This window comes from Anomaloglossus baeobatrachus, chromosome 5 (genome assembly GCF_048569485.1).
Source record: "Anomaloglossus baeobatrachus isolate aAnoBae1 chromosome 5, aAnoBae1.hap1, whole genome shotgun sequence".
Lineage (NCBI taxonomy): Eukaryota > Metazoa > Chordata > Amphibia > Anura > Aromobatidae > Anomaloglossus > Anomaloglossus baeobatrachus.
This window is the reverse complement of record NC_134357.1, coordinates 554,379,853-554,403,690: the sequence shown is the minus strand read 5'-3', so window position 1 is coordinate 554,403,690 and position 23,838 is coordinate 554,379,853. Positions and strand designations below refer to the sequence as shown.

The 23,838-nt window shown below is 45.9% G+C and overlaps 1 protein-coding gene across 1 annotated transcript in view; it reads right to left on the bottom strand.

The window, feature by feature from the left end:
- Positions 1 to 23,838, bottom strand: part of LOC142312985 (uncharacterized) — a 140,146-nt gene that overhangs the window by 99,254 nt on the left and 17,054 nt on the right. Inside the window, 1 exon segment of the mRNA XM_075351974.1 lies at positions 6,828 to 7,654. Within this exon segment, the coding sequence (XP_075208089.1) occupies positions 6,828 to 7,654 (827 nt within the window).

The window sequence follows — 23,838 nt, the reverse complement described above, 5'->3', positions numbered from 1 at the left end:
CAGATTCTAAAGTTGAAAATGGCTTTTTTACTGTAAGAGCATTTCTATTTTGAATGCCTGGTTTGTGACTTTTATTTTTCTTAAAACTCTGTGATAAATCAGAAGGTAGGACCTGTTCAAAAGAATGAGATGATAGATCTTTGCTTTGAAGAGATGAGGCTATATCTGGAGCAATGGCATTCGCTTCACTTCTATCTTGTGTGATACCAAGGTCATCTGATTTAAAAATTGAAGATGTCAGTTGTGCCTCTAATCTCCTGGTACAGTCATCTGCCGAGAATAAAAATTATTTTTATTAGTATATATAAAAATGAAAGGATACGATTTATAAAATAGCTAAAAAAAAATTGCAAGTTATGCAGCAATCTATAATTAGAATAATTATTTACTGAAACAAATAATGTTCATAATTTAACAGTAGACCTCAGAGCAGCAACCAGTAAACCATGATTTTCAATCCTCTTTGTTCATCTTGCAAAGCAATATGGCTGCATAATCCAATCCAAAAAAATCCCAAATCCAAATGTCCTCAATGCTTCTCAGCATTACAGTATTCTAAACATGGTTGCTATCCATGTTTGGCATTGCTACAGGGAAGAATTCACATGAACATTTATGGTTTGCGTGTTTCCTGGAGCCCAAGCTGGGTGTTATGTATTGGGCAGTAAAATGGCATAGTTGCATTTTTTGTTAAGTATTTCATTCCACATGTGTTAATTCATAGTTTTGATGCCTTCAATGTGAATCTACAATTTTCAGAGTCTTGAAAATAAAGAAAACTCTTTGAATGAGAAGGTGTGTCCAAACTTGTGGTTTGTACTGTATATACTGTATATATATTCAGTGACTTTCCTTAATACAATATACTATAATTAATAATTTTATTCATTTATATAGCACTATTACTAGCATATGTAACTTAAAGATGGCTCCTACTTCCTGGACAACGCCCAAGAAGATGAAAAACAGAGGAATTCCCAAAGTTTGGAACAACCATTCCCAGTAGAGACTATACAAATTGCTACATGCCCCGAGCCCGACCTGCGATATTTGATTGGACTATATTTTGTCTACACCCTTTACTCCCCTAGAACTATAGAACTATAAAGGCTTTGTGAAAAATAAATGGACAGAATTCTTTGGCGCTTGTCATGGAAGAAAGCTCATAACCAATCCAGAATCTGTTATTCTTTCTAATGTGCACACATGACATTATAATCTGAACACTGCAGTCAGACCCTTTGTAGTCTCACCTCAACAGCTGGCACCTATTTAACGTGGGGCATCGAAAGGGTGAGCCATCTCCTCAATTCCGGATGCAGGGGGCTGCTCCACAAGTAACCCAGGGTTGCTCGACAATGAGGATTGATCGCCCTCATCGGTCCACGGTAAGCATCATACACATTGTATGTGTTGTTTTGCTTGTGGCTCAAGAGACACGTGGTGAAAGGGGGGCAGTCGCTAGTCCAGAGAAGGGGTAGAGCACCAGAGACCGAACGGTGTGGCGATCACCCGCCGGTGACCTCGAGAAGGGAAGGACCCAGACCCCTGAGTGCTGGGTGTAGGTCATTAGGATCTGACTGCTCTTGTGTTACGGGGCTGCTAGAAAGAACAGGAGAAAGAGGAGGGGTCAGTGAACAGGGCTGCAAGAAGGGAGAAGCAGGGGGCTAATGTGCAGGGCTGACAGTGAGAGAGGAATTTTTAGCACCAGAATGAGCAGGAGGAGAAGGGAAACAAAGGGGGTAACTTCCCGCAGCAATGTGTACAAATGACAGCTGTGATTAATTATGAACAGTGAAGAAGGGAACTAGCGTAATCCCGTGTGTTTACTTAACACATCCAGTGCCGTGTTCGAAGTCGTAAGCATTGGAACAAAGCTCGTAAACTGCTGCATTTTATAGCGGCAGCCAGTATTAAAGCCATTTTGCAGGTATGGATCCATGACCAAGCTCCTCCTTTTAAGATTTTTATAGACAAATTCTCATTTCTGTTTCAGATGGATTGGACTGAGGCCTTCCTACATAGAAGGAAAAGTGCAAGCCTTCTTCGCAACTTTAGGAAAGTTTCATCTCTCTGCTTCCACAACGCATTCAGAATGACATTAGAACTTGCTTTCAACCTACAGTGTGGTATCAAGAACAGCTACTACTGAGAGAAGTGCCCACATAGAATTACCTTTGGAAGAACCGCTGTATAGAGTTACTTCTCGGTGTTGGAAGTCTATCCGGGTGTCGATAGGCCTGCACAACTCTCAAGGAGAGACTAGGGTTATGCACCCATGTTGGGTGAGTTTTATGCAAAAGCGGTACCTGTTTCACACATGGTTTCCTCTCCCCTCCTTCCCTTCCCCCTCCAAGTTTTTGATTTATTCTTTGAGTAAAAGTAACCCTACTTGGAATATATATTCTACTTCTTAGGCTATGTGCACACGGTACAATATAACCGCGGATTTTGCGGTGGACAACCTGAGGATTTATCTGGATTTTCTAGATAAATCCGCAGGTTTTAGCAAGTACAGACACTCCCCATGTTATTCTATGGGACATGGGGAGTGCTGTGTCCATGCTGCGGTATGTGCGGCTGCGAAATATGCTGCACGTAACCATGTCAATTATTCCTGTGGAAATATCTGCGGAAGTTCTGCCTCACCACTATGGAGATAGAGGCCGGGACTTCCGCAGGTAAGTCGCACGAATGTCCGCAGGTTTACCGCAGATATTTTGCTGGAATACCGCAGCAATGGATAGCTACGGATTCCGGGGAGCTTCTGCGGGAAACCTGCGGACATACCTGCGGATATATCCGCAGGTACGAACTCCCGTGGGCACATAGCCTAACAGATAATTAAGCCTGCATGTAATTGCAGGCTCTGGCTAACCTTTGTCATATGTATGTATGTTTCAAGTAATATGTGCATTTACAGTATGTTTGAGAGAGTTTCAATAAAAAAAAACGTTAAAAGCGTGCCCAAAAACGCAGTAGGAAGAGGGTGTCCAGAAAAATTCAATGAAATTTGGGACCTGTGGAACTCTTCCCCGACATACTCGTGGAAGCCTAAAGATGATTATGAAAGTAACAGACCCCCTTTCGGTGCTAGATGATAGAGCATTTTCCAGCAGTATAGTAAGATAGTATTTGTTACTGTTATTATTTCTACTTTTTCAGATTTAGATATTTCAGATCATTCTGAATAATGTTGTCTGCGTGCCTTGATTAAATACTGAAATTTGTAGGCGACAATGGTGGTAGAGGTACAGCTGATGTAATGTAATGGAGTTTTTGTGTTCTCTCTTCATCAACATTACCATTGTGTTCATATTGCTTGTAGACACTTCTGAGAATTGCTTGTGTACTGGTATATATAATTCAAACTGTACCGTTTGGCTAAGTTGCTAATAAAAGAAGTAAAAAAAAAACGCAGTAGGATGTTTATTGTTTCTTACACATAAATTGATAACATTTAGATGGATTCAGACGACCCTCCGACAAAACGGGATTAACAAAGTCATTACTACAGGACGGTATGAGAAGATTTATTGTAAAAGAAACGCTGGAGCCAAAAATGAGAGACTCTGGGCCCCGGGGCTGGAGACCTCGGGCTTCCAGCGTGTCAGTACGAGACGAGGTCTTTGTCCCTGGAGCTTCTCTACTCGGTATAATGAGACTCATTGATCTTATTCATATAAAAAGCGTCTGAGTAAAATAGAAACTGCCTAAATATGAGGAGCTTGTCTGATCTATAAGTCATTGTATAAAGAACTATGGAGATAGCACTATTCTTCTGTATAAAATATGTGATGCACGATACTTCTTCCCACCATTTTGTATGTGTTTTCAAAGCTACATTTGGATTTTAGCGGAATACAGTGGAAGCTTGGATTAAGAGTAACTTGGTTTGAGAGCGTTTTGCAAGACAAGCAAAGAGTTTTCAAAATTTGTAACTTGGTGTAGGAGCAATGCTTTGCAATAACAGCAAATATTCATCACACACTTCTGGTTCCGTCCCTTCACCTGACCCACTCTGGAGGTAACTTTCTGTACATATTTACTGTATACAGTATACTATTGTACAGTATATACTATATAGCATGTCTATCACTTTGCATTTGTGGATACAGAATTGTACTTTCCTTTTGCTAACCAGTAAAGCACATTTCTGGTACTGTAATCTCCCTGTGCATTATTCCTACCCCACATTGGGCTTAATTCTGCCCTTTTTTGGGGAGAATAGAGTTGGGGTATGTTTTTTGTGTACTGTAGTAGAATAAAGATTGTCATATTTATACATTTTTTTTCTCTCTATACTGTACCTCCCACACACACCAACAATTCTATTGTAAGCTAACATACAATTTTGTATTACTGTAATAGGTTTGTATAAAAACAGTAAATATTTTTGGGTTGTAGAACGAATTGTCTGCATTTCAATTATTTCCTATGGTAAAATTCGCTTTGATATAAGAGTAACATGGTTTAAGAGCACACTCACGGAACCAATTATACTCCTAATCCAAGGTTCCACCTTATTTAAAATCATAGAAAATGTAATCAAGGACCTCATGTGGAGAAGTAAATAGCCGAGGAAAGGAAGGAATAGGACGAGGAGGTCATATTGTCTAAGGAAAAAAAAAGGCCAAGAGAATAGGGTTAAATTGTTATGTAAGGCCTTACAGAGGAAAAATGGAGATACTTTTGGAAAATTAGCAAACAGTTAACCCCTTCAGCCCCGGGGCACTTTCAGTTTTTGTTTTTTGCTCCCCTTCTTCCGAGAGCCGTAACTTTTTTATTTTTGCGTCAATCTTGCCATATGAGGGCTTGTTTTTTGCGGGACAAGTTGTACTTTTAAATAAAACCATAAGTTTTACCATATGGTGTACTGGAAAACAGCAAAAAAATTCCAAGTGTGGAAAAACTGCAAAAAAATTGTGATGGCACCATAGTTTTTGGGATGTTTTATTCACGGTGTTCACTATATGGTAAAACTGATGTGTGGGTATGATGCCTGAGGTCGGTGCGAGTTTGTAGACACCAAACATGTATAGGTTTACTTGTATCTAAGGGGTTAAAAAAATTCACAAGCCTGTCCAATAAAAGTGGCGCACGTTTTGCGCCATTTTCCGAAAACCGTAGAGTTCTCATTTTGAGATCTATGGCTCAGTGACGGCTTATTTTTTGCGTCTCGAGCTGTCGTTTCTAATGGTACCATTTTTACGCAGATGCTACGTTTTGATCGCCTGTTATTGCATTTTGCGTAAAACTTGCGGCGACCAAAAAAACGTAATTTTGGCGTTTGGAATTTTTTTGCCACTTCGCTGTTTACTAATCAGATTAATTGATTTTATATTTTGATAGATCAGGCATTTCTGAACGCGGTGATACCAAATATGTGTATATTTATTTATTTTTTAACCCTTTAATTTTCAATGGGGGGAAAGGGGGGTGATTTGAACTTTTAGGTTTTTTGTTTTATTTTTTACATTTTTTTTTATTTTTTTTTATTTTACTAGTCCCCCTAGGGGGCTATAGCGATCAGCAATCCGATCGCTCTTATCTATCTGCTGATCACAGCTATACACCTGTAAACAGCAGGAAGTGATTCAGTCACTTCCTGTTTCTCTCTGCTCCCAGCCGAGGAAAAACGAAAGTGAAACTTCATAGCTGCAGGCGTCATCACATGACCCTGTGCAACGATGGCAACCACCGAAAGTCACGTGATCACGCACGTGACTTCCGGTGGGGGCGGCGGTAAGTAAAAATCATGGCCGCGCGCATATAGATCTCGCTGCCAGACTTTGGCAGCGAGATTTAAGGGGTTAAATGTTGCGAGTGGAAGCGATTCCACTCGCAACATGCAGGTACACATGTCAGCTGTTGAAAACAGCTGATGTGTGCCGACCGCCGCCGCCTGCCCGCGGCAGGGGGCGGGGCTTAACGGGACACGCTCCATGACGGATATATCCGTCCATGGTCGTGAAGGGGTTAAAGCTTTGTTAATGAGAAATTGCAGTAATAAGAGTATTGTATCGAAGATGTTTAATATCAATGAGGGAACAGGTTAGGCGACCTCTGCTCCAGCAAAAAGGAAATGGAGGAAGAAGAAATGAAGAACATTAGTTTAGATACTCAGACTTAATTGGAAAAAAATATTTTGGATGTCAGGTTATTGGGACAATTTAGTAAGTATTTACAATCAGAGTCCCCTTAGACCCTATAATATGTGTATTGGGGAATAGAGAAGGGGGTCAGTTCCGAATGATGATGAAAAAAATACTAAACTTAGCGGAAAATGATTTTAAGAAACGCGATCACACCAGATATTCCCACAAAGAAGGAATGGATCGTAGATGGAAATAGTAGTTTGTAATATAAACATGTTTATTATTGTAGTATAGAGAATTTACAGACATTGTTCAGACATGGAGATTGTGCGCTGAAAGTAACTGTAATGAATGGCAGATCGCTGAGATTGGGAGTTAGGAAGAAAAGGGAGGAGGAATGTTGGGTATTTTTATGGGAGGGTTGTAATACTCTTGTCCATATAGTGAATGGAATATTGCTTTTTAATTGATTTTTAGGCCTTTACTTTGCCTGTTTCTTTTGTGTTTTCTTGTTCAGTTTGTCAAATCTATATTTTCTCCCCATGTGAATTTTTCTTAGTGGTCAACAAATTATAATTTCAGGTAAAACATTTCTCATCTTCTAGGTATGATAATGGCTTCTACCCTTGTGAGTTTATGTTTAAAAAGATCCCATTTGTATGTAAAATATTTCCCTCATTCTGCACAGGACAAGGGTTTCTCCCCTGTGTGAATTCTCTGATGTGCAACAAGATTTGATTTATCTCCAAAACATTTCCCACATTCTGAACATGAAAAAGGCTTCTCCCCTGTGTGAGTTCTCTGATGTGTAACAAGATGGTATTGATCTGCAAAACATTTCCCACATTCCGAACATGAAAAAGGCTTCTCCCCTGTGTGAATTCTCTGATGTTTAACAAGATTTGATTTCTCTGCAAAACATTTCCCACATTCTGAACATGAAAAAGGCTTCTCCCCTGTGTGAGTTCTCTGATGTGTAACAAGGCGGGATTTATGTGCAAAATATCTCCCACATTCTGAACATGAAAAAGGCTTCTCCCCTGTGTGAGTTTTCTGATGTCTAACAAGAATTGATTGCTGTGCAAAACATCTCCCACATTCTGAGCATGAAAAAGGCTTCTCCCCTGTGTGAATTCTCTGATGTCTAACAAGAATTGATTTTTGATTACAACATTTCCCACATTCTGAACATGAATATGGCTTCTCCCCCGTATGAGATCTCTGGTAGCTAACAGTCTCTGAAGAAAATCTTTTCTCGCCTGTGTGAATTTTTTGCGGGACTTTTCGATATTTCAAAGTTGAAAATGGCTTTTTTCCCGTAAGAACACATCTATTTTTAATGCCTTTTTGGTGACAGTTATTTTTCTTGATAGTCTGTGTTGAATCAGAGGGTACGACTTGTTTAATAGTATCAAATGATAGATCTTTGCTGTGAAGGGATGATGATATATTTGGAATAGTGGCATTCACTTCAGTTATATCTTGTGTGATATCAAGGTCATCTAATTTTAACACTGAAGATGGCCGTTGTCCCTCTAATCTCCTGGTACAGTCATCTGCCAAGAATAAAAATTATTTTTAATAATATATTCAAATTTATGGATTTAATTTATAAAATAGCGTGCAATGCCATTACCAGCATCCCCGCAACGTCCTGCACCCTTTACCCAGCGAGGACTCCATCACACATACCTTTCCGCCCTCCCATCGGTGGCTTCCATGTACCGGAGCCCTGCAGCTGTCTCCCAGGGCCTGCGCACACTATGCAGAACTCCTGGGAAAAAGGTCTTTGTCTGAGAGGCACTAGGTATCCTCCCCCTATGGTAGGTGCCTGAGCAACGTGGTCTATCCTTAGAGACGTGTTACTAGTTGTCAGGTTTGTTTCTGTGACGTCCCTGACTCTGTGAGGGTGTCACAGGGAACTGCACCCCTGTGTCTCATGGTGCAGAACCCACCCTCCATGGTTCTGGGATCCTAACTAATGGTACTGATTCCATCCTCACTCAAATCCTAACCACACCTCACACCACACTCTGTCAGGCACACCAGTGGGCTGTCTAGCTGGAATAGGACCACCCACCTAGGGGTCAGGAAGATTGGTGGGAGGGAGGAAGTCAGTTCAGTAGTAGCCCTCAGAGTGAGGAGCTGAAGGAGTTGGAGCTCCCTGTGTGACCTTGGTTGGGTCGCAGACGGTCTGGGACCATAGGAGTCGGAGACCCGGTCGCAGGGTATTGGAAGAGGTGTAACGGACTTAGTTTTGGAGAAGGGTCAGCACCAGGACATCCAGTAACTGGATCGGTACCGAGCACAGCAGGGTACAGGACCCTAGATCAGGGAGTAGCTTCCCGCAACCTGATAATTCACCTGTGGAGGATAGTCTCTTTATGAACTTTCCCCAAGAGCTCAGAGATCGAAGGCATCAACACAATGAGGGGGATAGTACCTTCCAGCCTATGCAGCCCACTGAAATCCCAAGTGTCAGCCATCGAGAGCACAGCTCCACTATACTATTATAGGGAGCGGGATCCTGACAGCTTCAGGTCGAAGGGTCACTCAGGAACATCTACACAATTGTGCAAGGAGGTAGGCTCCGGACCACTAAGCAATACCAGTGGGGATGGACTCCTGGACGGGCTCCCCAAAGCGGCACCGGCACCCAGAGACTTGGTTTACTTCTGTGTCAGAGTCTGCTTAATCATTGCACCAACATCTTCACAGTCTGAGTGAGTACACTGCCCTCCCCGGGTCCCTGCCTGCCCACATCACCTACACCGTGCCATCCACCAATCCTTCAGAACCCTGTGGCCTACCCTACCCGTGGAGGGATCACCATATGGCTGTCCCGCTCCATCAGCCCCAGGTACTCCCATCGGCAGCGGCGGTACTCCCCTTACCGAGAACCACGGGTGGCGCCACGAACTCTCCCTTGTAAATATATCCCCCCTTATTAGAGTGGCCACTGAACCCTCAAGCCACAGCACCCCGGATCCGAGCAGTCCAACTGCTGCAGGGGTGGTACATTTCCATTTCCTGAGTGTTATGCTGTGTGTGCAAACACTTGTCTTTATCCTAGTCTCTGCTGTGCCTACCGTACCTCCCGCATCTATCTATGCCAGCTGTGCCTTCCAGACCTGCAGTGACTGTCAGTATTCTATCCCAAACCCCTAGGGCCAGCTGTTGCAGTACCTGGACTCCCTGGAGTAGCATCAGACTGCTATCTTCCAGCACAAACCTATCCTCGTCATCAGAGGCTCTAGTGAAGATGAGGTAGTCACTTAGTTACTCCCCTCCTGGGTGATTCTCCCACGAGCCTAAAATTTTCTAAAACAAAAAGCGTTTACAATCTAACAGTAGACCTCAGAGCAGGAACTAGTGGACCATGATGTTCAATCCTCTTTGTTCATTTTGCCTCCCGTATATTGGAATAATAAGCCATCAAATAATATTTTGTAGGCCAAAATTATACCAAACTGCTTCTCCATCAGTGGAAAAATAGACGTTTCCACAATGGTTGTAGCTGAAAGACTCTTGATTATAAAGAGATATTGCTTCTGTAGAGTCAAAATAGTCATTTAGACTAAAGAAGAATATGGTAAATGCTATTTACTGACTATATGTTGTGGTATCACTATTTGTATTAACAGCGTCCAAATGCAATGTTTGATCACTTCTAATTCTTTTACATTTTTGGCGAATTCAGGTTTTTTTTAAAAAAAATAAATCAATAAATAAATAAATGCAAAATAAAACAACCTAACTTTACAACTAAGATAAAGTAGAATATGCCACAGAGAAAAAAAAATCTCAAACACTGGGGTCAGATTACGCATTACAAAGTTGTTATCATGTAAAGTAAGTTAACGCCCAAAACGGGTCCCCACGCTGTCCTGCCCCACTCCCTCAACAGGGACATCAGTTCCCTCACCTGACCAGACATCCTGCTGTGGGCTCTCTCTTCCCCAATCAATGCTGCTGTTTGCCAGAGCCTGTGTGCACCTCACAGGCTTCCTGGTTCTTCCTGAAGGGCGCGCGCACGGCCACAACCCTTTTCTTAAAGGGCCAGCATACCCTAACCTGGAAGTGCCTCTCAAGTCAGCTGTGAGGTTAAAAGGTACTTAAGGAAGGTGCCTGGGCAAGGAGTCAGATGCGTTGCTAGTTCTCAGGTCCCGCTGCTGCTGATTTAGGTTTGTGTTTTAGTGTTCTCCTCATACACTGCTGCTATTATCCCAAGCTGCCATGCCGGCCCCCAACCGCGACACCCATTGTCACAGAGTAATGGTACAAGCTGCTGCATCCATCCATCCACGCCAAACAAAATGCCCGGTCTCCATGTAACCACTGTAGGATAATTCTAACCTCCCTGATATGTTACAGTTACCCTGTGCTGAACTTTGGATAAAAACGCCCCTATCAGCACATTCAGTAGAAGGGAGAGAAGGAAGATCCATCAATAAGATGCCAAGATTCTAGGAAGATGGATTAATTGCTCTCAGTGGGAGAAACAATAAGAATCTTGTAGTTATTATTAGTGATGAGAGAACCCATGGATATTCGGACTAAAAAATAAAACAACAATTGGGGTTTGGCAGCGAAACTTGACCCTAACAATGAACCCCATACAAGTCAATGGGAAGTCGAAGTTCTGGGCTGTAAAATGGTTATAGTGAGAGCTAGAGGACTGCAAAAGGAACCTAAATGCAGGCAAGAGCAGGACAATTTCCCTACAAAGAAATGTGGATAGGTAAGTGACTTAAAGCGCTTATGTGACCACAGCAACTATGGTTACAGAGCAAGTAAATACAAAACCTAAAAATGTTAACAGTGACCCCACAGAGATGAATTTGAGAGATTCTCCAAAGACCAACAATTTAAAAAAGGCCCTTACAGAGCCCGTATTCCCAGTTCACCTTACAGAGCCCATATTCCCAGTTCACCTTATAGAGACAGTATTCCCAGTTCATCTTACAGAGCCAGTAAACCCAGTTCACCTTACAGAGCCCGTATTCCCAGTTTACCCACACAGCCAGTTTAACTACAGAGTGTAACTGTCATACCTAGGCCTCAGAGCCTCTTTAGTTGCCCCACACACCTGAGATTTCCAGACTTCCCCCACAGAGCAAGAAGTTTAACAAATTTGCCCGATGTAGCCTGTATTCCCAGCTCCCCACAGAGCCAAGACTGATAGAGTTCCACCACAGACCCCCAAATTGTAAAAAAATAAAAAAGGCCCCTAAACTGCCTTTTACCAGGTTAAGGCTGGTTTCACATCAGAGTTTTTTTGCCTAGTGGCAAAAAAATGCAAAACACATATCACCGGATCCTGCAGATGGAATGTCCAATGCTTGCAACCGCAATTGTTATTTACTGGATCCTGGATGCAGCGGGACACAGAATTTATCGGTCGGCACTGGAGTCATCTGATCGGGAGTCAGCTGAACTCCTGATGTGACAGCCTACACACGCTGTGAATGCACTGCTGCCGGTCACGTGTGCTGGCTGTGTGGTCAGGAGTTCAGCTGAGTTCCGATCAGCTGACTCCAGCGTCGGCCGATATTTGTTCTGTGTATCGCTGCATCCAGCGTGTGCGGGCTTTGAGATCAGCTGAGTTCGGCCGACTCTGGAGTCAGCTGATCTGAAATCCTGACCTCATAGCCAGCAGAACAAGTAATCAGATTCAGCTGACTCCAGTGTCGGCTGAATACTTGTTCTGTGTCAGCTGCATCCATCACAGAGTGTGCAGGCTGTGAGGTCAGCTGAGTTCAGATCAGCTGACTCCAGTGCCGGCTGAGCTCAGCTGACCTCACAGCCAGCACACTCTGTGATGGATGCAGTGTTACACAGAACAAGAAATCGGCCGACACTGGAGTCAGCTGATCTGATTACTTGTTCTGCTGGCTGTGTGGTCAGGAGTAGGGATGAGTGAGCAGTAAAATGCTCGGGTGCTCGATGGGCAAAGCCCATGTCAATTTTGCCCATGCATTTAAAAAAACAAAACAAAAAACAAAACACATAACCCTAGAGTTAGGGGTAAAAAAAAAAAAAAAAGGTGGGCTTCGCCATATTTTTTGTATGCCAGTCAGGTACAGCAGGCAGGTACGGGCTGCCCCCAACCCCAAGCTGCCTATTTGTACCCGGCTGGGAACCAAAAATATAGGGAAGCCCCTTTTTTTTAATTATTTCATGAAATAATTAAAAAAAAAAAACAAAAAACACGACGTGAGCTTCGCCCAATTTTTGTGTCCAGCCAGGTACAACGAGGCAGCTGGGGATTGGAATCCCAGCGCAGGCTGGCCCAAGCTCTCTGCCCCCCCCCTGTGAATTGCAGTCTACAGCCACCCCAGGAAATGGCTTGTGTTATGATCCGGAACCATGGAAGATCACCACACATCACTGGCAAAAAGGTGACAAGAGCCTTGGCAACTAATCTGGCCGCCATCCCCTCACTAACCAACACAACTAGAAGTAGCTGAGGGGTGAACTAACATCCTGTGCACCGTGAACCCAGCCGGAGAACTAACGATCCTAAAGGTAGGAAAGATGAATATCTCTCTGCCTCAGAAAATAGACAAGAATAGCAAGCCCCCCACATTAAAAGACTGCGGTGATATAGGAAAAACACAATACACAGGTAGATGACAGGATTAGCAAAAGGTGAGGCCCCCGCTGACTAAAATAGGAAAGGACAGGAAAGGGACTGATGGTAGCCAGAGAAAAACCCTACAAAATACCAACTTCCTGATAGTACAAAAAGGCCCTCAGATCGCTCGATCTGAACTCCGTCCTATACCAGGTGCCCTTGTCATACCAATGAACAGAAAACAAGAATTATAACACATTCAACAAGCCATAAACACATGGACCCAAAGGAGCTATACTCCACACAGAACTGCAGGGAGTTCCTCAACAATCCACTGAGGGGGAAAATCCCTGGAAGGAAATAAACTGAAACCAACCACAACAAATGACAAACCCAGATAAACAAAAGAACCAGACAATAAATAAAGAGCAAGCACTTATCTGGGGAAGATGTGGTGTAGAGCAGGATTAAGCAGGCTGAAAATACAAAGTACAACTGATATCCGGCAACACCCTGCAATCAGACCAGGACTTAAATAAGCAGAGAATTAGGAAAGGAAACACCCACTGCACAACCCACCTGGTCTCTGTCCAAAACCTTCCTGGCCACCAGAGGGAGCCCCCCAGCAGCCAAGACATAACTAACATTCACAACAGGCTTGTTCATAGAAGCGCCATCTTCTGGCGCTGTATCAAACTCTTCCAGCGGCCCTGGTAATAAGGGGTTAATACCTGCTTTGTTTTACTGGCTGATATTAAGCCAGAGATTCTTAATGTCAGGCCAAGTTTGACCCAGACATTAAGAATCTCCAATAAAGGGTTAAAAAAAACACAACACAGAGAAAAAATACTTTATTAGAAATAAATACACAGACTGTTACGGTTGCTGTGTCACTGGAGACTATGTTTGGATTTCTTGCTACTGCACATGTGCGAGCGCTGGAAACTAAGTCCTATCTTGGAGCCATTGCACATGTGCAAGTGACATCATCACTGACACGAGGTCACATGTCTCTGACACCTCCTAAGCCGATTGGTCGCTGGTCATGTGCTTGTGACGCCTTGCTCGGTGATAGGCTAGCGTGACGTCATTGCTGTCATTCTTACAGCGGATTGGCTCTGGTGTCCTCCATCTTGGATGAGGCACAGAGTCTATATAATACCCTGACGCATGCTGCTCGGCGCTCAGTCCTCTTGGTTCATGCATGAGAGTAGACGCTCTATGCACGTCCCTCTAGGCATCTCTCTGTCTATGCTAGGTGAGCGCTACCTGCAGGGTAGCGTTCTTGTACCTTACAGCTTCGGCTGCGGTCCGTATCCTTACATCTTAGTGGAGCGGACATAGGCAGGTGCCTGAGGCACATGGTCCGGCTGGGCTTATGATTCTACTCATAGGTGGACGTTGCCGCTAGGGTAACATTCCTTATACTGCGTCTGGCAGTTGTTCGTATCCTCGCACACTAGGGGAGCGAACGCAGGTAGGAGCTTTGTGCGGCTTACGCTGCTGTCCGTCTCCTGGCACCGCTAGAGAAACGGACCTAGGTTGGTGCCATTTCACACTCACTGCTTTAGTCTCTGTGATCATTAACAGAGACCGTCCCACACACCCTCCGAATAAGGGAGGAATTGCTTTATTTCCTAACTATATGCCTCTGTGAGTTTAACAGAGGTATTTAACTCTGCACTTGTGCTACTACTATTCACAGCGGCACACTTATATACTCTTCCTCACTCATTAACCTATCCCTTTTACGTTAATGCTGAATACGGTAGTCGCTGTGACTTTAACAGTACACGCCGTGATTGGCTCTAGTGTCACTGAGACGTATCAGTGTCAGTACTGCTTCCGTAGTACAAGAGACCCCTTATCCTCTGCCATAGTCTGCAGCAGATACTTTGCACGGCGGACCCTGACTGTCTGATATCCCTTTGGTCTTTATAATCAGACAGCTCCCATAACACAGACACACTTAGAGACTCCATTTTTATTACCCCCTCTCACCCCTCCACGATCCTGGTCTTGAGAGAGAGAGAGAGAGAGAGAGAGAAGAGAGAGACAGAGAAGAGAGAGCAGATCGCTCATACAAGCCGGCCGCTGGCTGATCAGCTGATCGCTCATCAAAGCCGGCCACCGGCTGATCAGCTGGCGGACGGCTTTTATGAACGATCAGCTGATCAGCCAGTGGCTGGCTTTTATGAGCGATCAGCTGAGACTCTGTTCACACCATGCATCTTCAGCTTCAGAGCATGCACTGTAAAGCAAACTGGATCCGTTCGTGATGGATGCAACCGCATTTTAAAAGCGGACTCCGGCACCCATTCAGATACATTACAGCTCCAGCCGCAAGCTGCAGAATTTGTTCAGATGCAGTTTTTTGACCAAGGTCAAAAACGCAACATGTTGCGTTTTGGAATCTAGGTAAAAAACGCTAAACAACGGATCTGGTGTCTGCCACACCCAACCGCATCTTACTGCAATTCCATTGAAAATGCATTTAAATCAGGGCAGGATACGGTCATATGTGGTTTGCGATTTTTTTGCCGTTAGGCAAGAAAACGCTGATGTTAAACCAGCCTAACTCTCACCGCCAAGATTGCTCAAGATCCACCACACAGCACCCAATTAAAACAGAGATGAGCCTTGGAACCCCCTTGTCATGATTATTTCTCGCTGAGGAGTGATTTGTGGCGGTTTTACCATTTGAACTCTCTCTCCCTACTCTGGAGAATAATATAAAATGTATTTTGCTTTCTGTTGGCGCATCAAGGGTTAATGTCCTTTTCCCTTGCTGTAAGTTTGGAGCTCAGCTGCAGCCTTTTGTGGCCACTCCCCTCCTCCTTATATCAGCCACCTCTTCCTTGCAGTTGATAGAATCCATTCTATCAAGTAGTGATGTGCAGTCCGGCTCTTTTTGGTGATCCGGTTCCCATGGCTCCGCTCATCAAAAAGAGCCGGCTCATTCGGATCTTTCTTGGCTCCCTATTAAATATGTGTTCACCCCAGGTGAACCCCAGGTGAACACATATTTAAGATTATAGTAACGCTGATGAAATCCCGCCCACTTACAAGGAACCAATTATATTGTTGAGTGGGTGGGGTTTAGCCACAGGTGGGCGGGGTTTCAGCAGCGAAAAGAGCCGTTTAGAGATTTTAGTGGCTCTCACTGGGGATCCGGCTCCTGTCAGTCACAGCAGGGAGCCGGATCTTTGTGTCGAATCGTTCGCGACCGACACATCACTATTATCAAGTTCTGCAGAGAGGGTGTCATTTGCAGCTGCTCATGCACATTTTGCTGTATGCTTGCTGTTGTGAAGTTATTCTTTGTCTTGTATTTTGATCACTGCTTTGGTTTTCCCCTTTACCATTTTTGTCTTATACCGCTGTGTTAGGGTACAGTGTGACTGAGTTTTGATTTTTCCTTGTATGTCCATTTTCTGTGGGGCAACCACTCTGATGCCAGTTCTCCCCTTCGGTGGTGGGAGAGGGGGTACTAGCTCAGGGCTGGTTAGGAGCAGGGTCAGGGTGACGGTCCAGACATCCTCACCTTCAGAGGAAATTCTTGGATTAGAGATAGCTATGGCCCCCTTAGCCTGAGGGTCAGTTCAGGAGCCCTTATCCTGTTACCTCTATTCTTCCCTGGACACCCATCCAGAGTGCTCAAAAACTAGAAGTGACAGGTACCTGACTTGATGTTCCCACTGCTTTGCTTCTTTTCAAGGGGTTGACGTTGACAAAAGATGTTCGTGCTCCTCAGGTGCCAACTCAGCACTTTCACCAGGGCACCAATTCTTAGACTGTCTGTATGAACAGTTCCCACACAGGAGCCAATTTTCTGTTTTAGTGGTGGACAGTCTAGTTGCTGTATTTAAAAAGATCATAGTTGAATTTGGGATGGAGCCGTAGGTACGACAGCTAGATTTGCTACTGCCTGTCCCAGCTATTTACACTTGAAGTGGCTCATCCATGCTGATCAGTGTCTATCCCGGGAATGCAAAGCATGTATTTCGAAAACATTGTTCAAAGTAGGCTGCTCTGTCTGAATATGACAGCTTTGAAAAATGGAATAACACTCTGTTTCCAATTTTTGGGTTTGGTAATACTGTGGCTGTGATGAAGATGGGACTCGGCAATGCTTCAGTGATGGAAGTAACCATGGCACCTTGACATAGTAGCGGGTATCCAGAAGGGTGGACACCCAGTAATCAGTACTGATAACAGTAAGGGCAACTTGTCAAACACTGCAGGAAAAATCTGCTCACGTTAGCCACACTGCCTAAAGGCAACAACAATCTGCCATTAGTTGCAGGTGTATTGCAGTTTAAAATTTCCAGATTCCCTCCTCCAGAAAAGCTATTTTAAAAAGACCCGTAAAACAGCTTCTTTACTCGGTTGACCCTCACAGCCAAAATTGCCTGAGATCCAACACTCCTGCACAGTGCTGTAATACGGATCATTTTCTGCTCACAGTCTTTCCACCATATGCAAGGTGGAGTTCCACCTTGTTGCTAAATCACATATGCAGCAGTGAGTGGGAAGGCTGAAATGACTTTGCAGTGCAGACAGGCGAGCAGCATCAGGGTGAAAACACCGAAAGTGCCTACATACTATCCACACTTTCAGCAGAAGCTCTGACATATGTGGGTAATTTTGGGAAGCTCTGCACTACCAAATTCAGCACATAGGCCCGGCAAGGTATGAGTGAAGTCGCCTAGGCCCAGAGCTGCAAAGAGATTTCAGCCAATGTCGCACACCACCAGGCCGGGTTGTAGGACCACAGTTGCCAGCCACTCATCTACTTGTTCTTTTATGACTGCCCACAGCTCCTGTGCGGTGTGAGGTTTGTCCCCCAGGCAGATGAGCTTAAAAACAGCCTGCTGTCGTTTACCCCTGGCTGAGCTAAAGTTGGTGGTGCACATCTTACTCTGACCGGATAAGGAGTTGGAGGAAGCGAAGTAGGAGGAGAAAGCAACACTGACTGACCAACATCCAGCGATCCGAGATGGTGGTAGGATATGTGCTTGAATGCCTTATGCCCAGCTGCCACTACGTTTACCCAGTGTGCAGTTAAAAAGATATACTGTTTCTGCCTGTGCTTACTGGTCCAAGTATCTGTAGTAACGTGGACCTTACCACTTATGCCAGTACTGAGTGAACAACAGATTGGTTCTGCCACATGTGTGTGCAGGGTAGGGATATCGTGTTAAAGGAAACCGGGAGTTCGTCCGCGCTGTCACCACATCAGAATGTATTAATAATTTAGGTCTTTATTCTTTCGTGCACAGATCACAGATGTCCATCTAGTACAACCTCCTGTAAGTGCTTTCTTGGGTGATAAGAAGAACTTGGAGCTGTAAACACCTAGTGGTTGAACATGGGTGTCTAAGTCATTAGGAAGTCAACTTGAAGGGGTGACACCTCTTCCCTCATTGTACTTGGCTGTAGATAGTTAACAGGTCGATTTGGAGCAGTATCATTCCTCAGTTGACCAGCCGGGCAAGTGTCTTGTAGATGGCCAGGCTGCCCACATCGATAACATCTGCACTGCATCTCACTCCTTCCAGTTTTCATTCTAGAGAAGTAGGTAGGAGAACTTGGTGACTGATATGGATGTTTAGGTGCTGGAGGTAGTTGTCGATTTGAAGGATGACTCCACTGGATAGATGGGCATGTGGCCTGCAGATGCCCGGGATGCCCACAGCTATAACATCTTCGCTCTTCCACTTTCTTTCCTCATCGCATTCCAAAAAATGTGGTAGGAGCAACTGGAGGCACATTCACACGGGTATTCACATGTGGTGGTGACCTAGGAGGTCGAGGGACATTGGGTACTGAAGGACAAGGAACCTCCGGTGTTGGGGTGCTGGTCATTTTTTCTCCCTCCACTAGCAGCTTCTTCCACTGGGGCTTGATAGTGAGCACCTCATCAGCTAGAGCAGCAGCTTGTTACACTGTCTCTGGTCTCCTCTCACGCACACATTTCCGGATCTCAGTAGGGCACTTAGCATAGAACTGTTCTTTTAGGATGATGTGTCCCTCCCCAACCCCCGCCCTGTATTCATGATGTGTCCATCCTCAACCCCGACCTGTATTCATGTGCTCTATACCATATATGGTCATGTAGGTTGCTTGGCTGTCTTTGTTCTCCTCTGCAGGGGGCTTCCCTAATACACCATCCCTGGAGACTGTATTCTAGAAACTTCTTTATACCTAGGAGCTACAAGTATCAAATGTCCAGGGGAGGTGTGCCCCTCTGCCCACCTAAGGGGCTGATCCCAGGAGAGGAGAACAATGAGACCCATGTTAGTCAGTTAGTTGGATCTCGGCTGGATAAGTACTCCAATATGTAGCTGAGGCTAGATCCTAGTGCCTGTGTATGGACTGTTACAGATTGGAGATCAGTGGCCACGTGGGATTGTGTTTTATTAATCACCCTGTTGGACTCAAGGAACTCATATAAGGACCATTGCCATATTTTCCCTGGCTTTAGATTACCGGGAGGCGGCCCCGGATCTGTTGTTTTGTAGTGGACTCCTTGCAGACTTTAAGGATTTATATTCATGTTTGGTACTTTATCTTTTTGGTTCCAATAAAGCCCTTTGGATTGTTCCTCGGCCTGGCGTCCCTTACTGCTCTGTCACATACCCCGTCACACATGGAACTTACGAGACGACTCTGAGCTTTCATTTGTGGACGAGGAGGAAGACAATGCAAAGGAACAAAAGTCATTTGTAGCCATATGATCTAAAACTGCTTCAACATGTTCTGGCCTCACCATTCGTGCAGTGGTACTTGGGCCTAAGAGTGACGAAGACCAGCCTGTGGTCTGTGTGCACCAGAGGAAGGTGTTTCAGTTTGGAGTGTAGCAGGCACACATCTACCACATCCTCGCTCTGAAGCGGCTACAAAACCAGCAGCACCACCACGGCCACGTCCCCTATTATATGTCTGTGTGCCAAAGAATGAGAAGAACAACTTAAGATTATTACACGGCCTGTTTACAGAGAATGATTATAACAAAGCCTGTATGCTGCTGTTTGTCACCGCTATGTAAAGCTGCGTGATGCAGCGCTGTATTTGATTGTGAATTGTAGGCACCCATCACTGTCCCTCACTCCTACAGCGCCTTTCCCTACAATGTAATAGATTATTTTAGTAACTGCACCTATCACTGTCCCTCACTACAACAGCGTGCTCTCCCTATTCTAGTGAAGGCAAAACGGCAGCGCGGCCTGTGAACCGTCCTTTAAAGACGCTGAGTCACGGTGTGCATCGACCAATCACAGCCATGCCAATAATTGGCATGGCTTTGATGGCTCTGAAAGTGCCCAAAGCCTAAAAGCTTGCTGATTGGTTGCTCTGAAACCTTTCAAGAAGCTTTACTCAGGTGAGAAACTCGAATAGGAACTGGATGTACAGTAAAAAGTCCGCGTTCTGGGTTCAGCACTGGACACAAGGTGTCCGATAAGGACCTTGAACTTTAAAGTTCAGACTCACTCATCTCTACTTATGATACCTTTTAATGGTGAGTAAAAATAAAGAAGGGAATTTTGTTTACTTACCGTAAATTCCTTTTCTTCTAGCTCCTATTGGGAGACCCAGACAATCGGGTGTATAGCTTCTGCCTCCGGAGGCCACACAAAGTATTACACTTTAAAAAGTGTAACCCCTCCCCTCTGCTATACACCCTCCCGTGCATCACGGGCTCATCAGTTTTGGTGCCAAAGCAGGAAGGAGGAAACTTATAAATTGGTCTAAGGTAAATTCAATCCGAAGGATGTTCGGAGAAATGAAACCATGACCCAAAAGAACAATTCAACATGCACAACATGTGTACACAAAAGAACAACAGCCCGAAGGGAACAGGGGCGGGTGCTGGGTCTCCCAATAGGAGCTAGAAGAAAAGGAATTTACGGTAAGTAAACAAAATTCCCTTCTTCTTTGTCGCTCCATTGGGAGACCCAGACAATTGGGATGTCCAAAAGCAATCCCTGGGTGGGTAAAAGAATACCTCGATAAAAAGAGCCGAAAAATGGCCCCCTCTTACAGGTGGGCAACTGCCGCCTGAAGGAGTCGCCTACCTAGGCTGGCATCTGCCGAATCATCGGCATGCACCTGATAGTGTTTCGTGAAAGTGTGCCGACTCGACCAGGTAGCCGCCTGACACACCTGCTGAGCCGTAGACTGGTGTCGCAATGCCCAGGAAGCACCGACGGCTCTGGTAGAATGGGCTTTCAGCCCTGCAGGAATCGGAAGCCCAAAAGAACGGTAGGCTTCAAGAATCGGTTCCTTGATCCACCGAGCCAAGGTTGACTTGAAAACCTGAAATCCCTTACTCTGGCCCGCGATAAAGACAAGAGCGCATCGGGCCGGCGCAGGGGCGCCGTGCGAGAAATGTAGAGCCGGAGTGCTCTCACCAGATCTAATAAATGCAAATCCTTTTCACATTGGTGAACTGGATGCGGACCCAAAGAGAGTAAGAAGATATCCTGATTGAGATGAAACGGGGATACCTTAGGGAGAAAGTCCGGGACCGGACGTAGAACTACCTTATCCTGGTGAGACACCAGGAAGGGGGCTTTGCCTGACAGCGCTGCTAGCTCAGACACTCTTTTGAGTGATGTGACTGCCACTAGGAAGGCTACCTTTTGCGAAAGGCGAGATAGAGAGATCCCGCATCGGCTCGAAAAGTGACTTCTGAAGAGTCGTCAGCACCCTGATAAGATCTGAGGGTGCTAATGGACGCTTGTAAGGTGGGACTATGTGGCCAACCCCCTGCAGGAACGTGCGGACCTGCGGAAGCCTGGCTAGACGCTTTTGAAAAAACACGGAAAGCGCCGATACTTGTCCCTTGAGAGAGCCGAGAGACAAGCCCTTGTCCATTCCAGATTGAAGGAAAGAAGAAAAGTGGGCAAGGCAAACGGCCAGGGAGTAAACCCTGAGTCAGAGCACCAGGATAAGAAGATCCTCCAAGTCCTGTGATAGATCTTGGCGGACGTTGGTTTCCTGGCCTGTCTCATGATGGCAATGACGTCTGGAGGTATCCCTGATGACGCTAGGAGCCAGGACTCAATGGCCACACAGTCAGGTTTAGGGCCGCAGAATTCAGAAGGAAAAATGGCCCTTGAGACAGCAAGTCTGGTCGGTCTGGGAGTGCCCACGGTTGACCCACCGTGAGGTGCCACAGATCCGGGTACCACGATCACCTCGGCCAGTCTGGGCGACGAGGATGGCGCGGCGACAGTCTGACCTGATCTTGCGTAACACTCTGGGCAGTAGTGCCAGAGGAGGAAATACATAAGGCAGTCGAAACTGCGACCAGTCCTGAAGTAGCGCGTCTGCCGCTAGAGCTCTGTGATCCGTGGACCGAGCCATGTATGCCGGGACTTTGTTGTTGTGCCGAGACGCCATTAGATCGACATCCGGCGTTCCCCAGCGGCAACAGATCTCTAGAAACACGTCCGGGTGAAGAGACCATTCCCCTGCGTCCATGCCCTGGCGACTGAGAAAATCTGCTTCCCAGTTTTCTACGCCCGGGATGTGAACTGCGGAGATGGTGTAGGCTGTGGCTTCCGCCCACAGCAGAATCCGCCGAACTTCTCGGAAGGCTTGACGACTGCGTGTGCCGCCCTGGTGGTTGATGCACGCAACCGCCGTGGCGATGTCCAACTGAATTCGGATCTGCCTGCCCTCCAGCCACCGCTGGAACGCCTTTAGGGCTAGATACACTGCCCTTATCCAGAACATTGATCTGAAGGGAGGACTCTGTCGGAGTCCAGGCTCTCTGAGCCGAGTGGTGGAGGAAGACCGCTCCCCACCCTGACCGACTCGCGTCCAATTGTGACCACAGCCCCGGCTGGGGGCCGGAAGGATTTTCCCTTCGCCCAGGAAGTGGAAAGAAGAGAGACGTTCTTGTCTAGGGACGTCGACCTCCTGTCCCATTTGTGGTGTCCGATAGAAGCGGACGCAGACGAAATTGCGCAAGGGAACTGCCTCCCTTTTTGCCACCATCTTCCTTAGAAAGTGCATGAGGCGCCTCAAGGGGTGTGACTGGGCCCGAAGGAGAGAGTGCACCCCTGTCTGTAGTGAACGCTGATTATGCAGCGGAAGCTTCACTATCGCTGAGAGAGTATGAAACTCCATCCCGAGGTAAGTCAGTGATTGGGTCGGTGTCAGTTTTGACCTTAGAAATTTGATGATCCACCCGAACCCCTGGAGAGTCTCCAGAGCAATGGTCAGGTTGTGTTGACATGCCACCCAGGAGGGTGTCTTGACTAGAAGATCGTCTAGGTAAGTGATCACCGAGTGGCCCTGAGAGTGTAGGACCGCCACCACTGCTGCCATGACCTTGGTGAAGACCCGTGGGGCTGTTTCCATGCTGAAGGCAGTGCCCCGAACTGAAGGTGTTCGTCCCCGATGGTGAAACGCAGGAAACGTTGATGCTCTGGTGCAATCGGCACATGGAGATAAGCATCCCTGATGTCGATTGATGCTAGGAAGTCTCCTTGTGCCATCGAGGCGATGACAAAGCGGAGAGATTCTATCCGGAACCGTCAGGTTCTCACATGTCTGTTGAGCAGTGTGAAGTCCAGAACGGGGCGGAATGATCCGTCCTTTCTTGGTACCACGAACAAGTTGGAGTAAAAACCGCGACTACGTTCTTGAAGGGGAACGAGTAACGCAAATCCTCCTGCCTTCAGAGTGTTCACCGCCTGAAAACGTGCATCAGCTCGCTCGGAGGGCGGAGATGTTGTGAAGAAACGAATCGGAGGACGAGAACTGAGCTCTATCCTGTAACCGTGAGACAGAATGTCTCTCATCCAACGGTCTTGGACATGTGGAGACCGCTCCCCTGACCTGGACCGCCATGCAGAAGAGTTTCTCTGGCTCTTCTGTAGCCTGTTGGACGATGAGATGGGGACCTAGCTGAGGGTGCTAAGGTCTCTTTGGTATGGGCTGGGTAAGCACGAGTCCATTCCTTTGGAATGCTCAATCGATTCATCCAATTGTGCGCCAAACAATCGGTCGCCAGAAAATGGCAAACCGGACAAGAGCTTCTTGGAAGCAGAGACTGCCTTCCATTCTCGTAGCCACATGGCCCTGCGGACTGCCACCGGATTGGCGGATGCTACCGCTGTACGGCAAGCCGAGTCCAGGACAGCATTC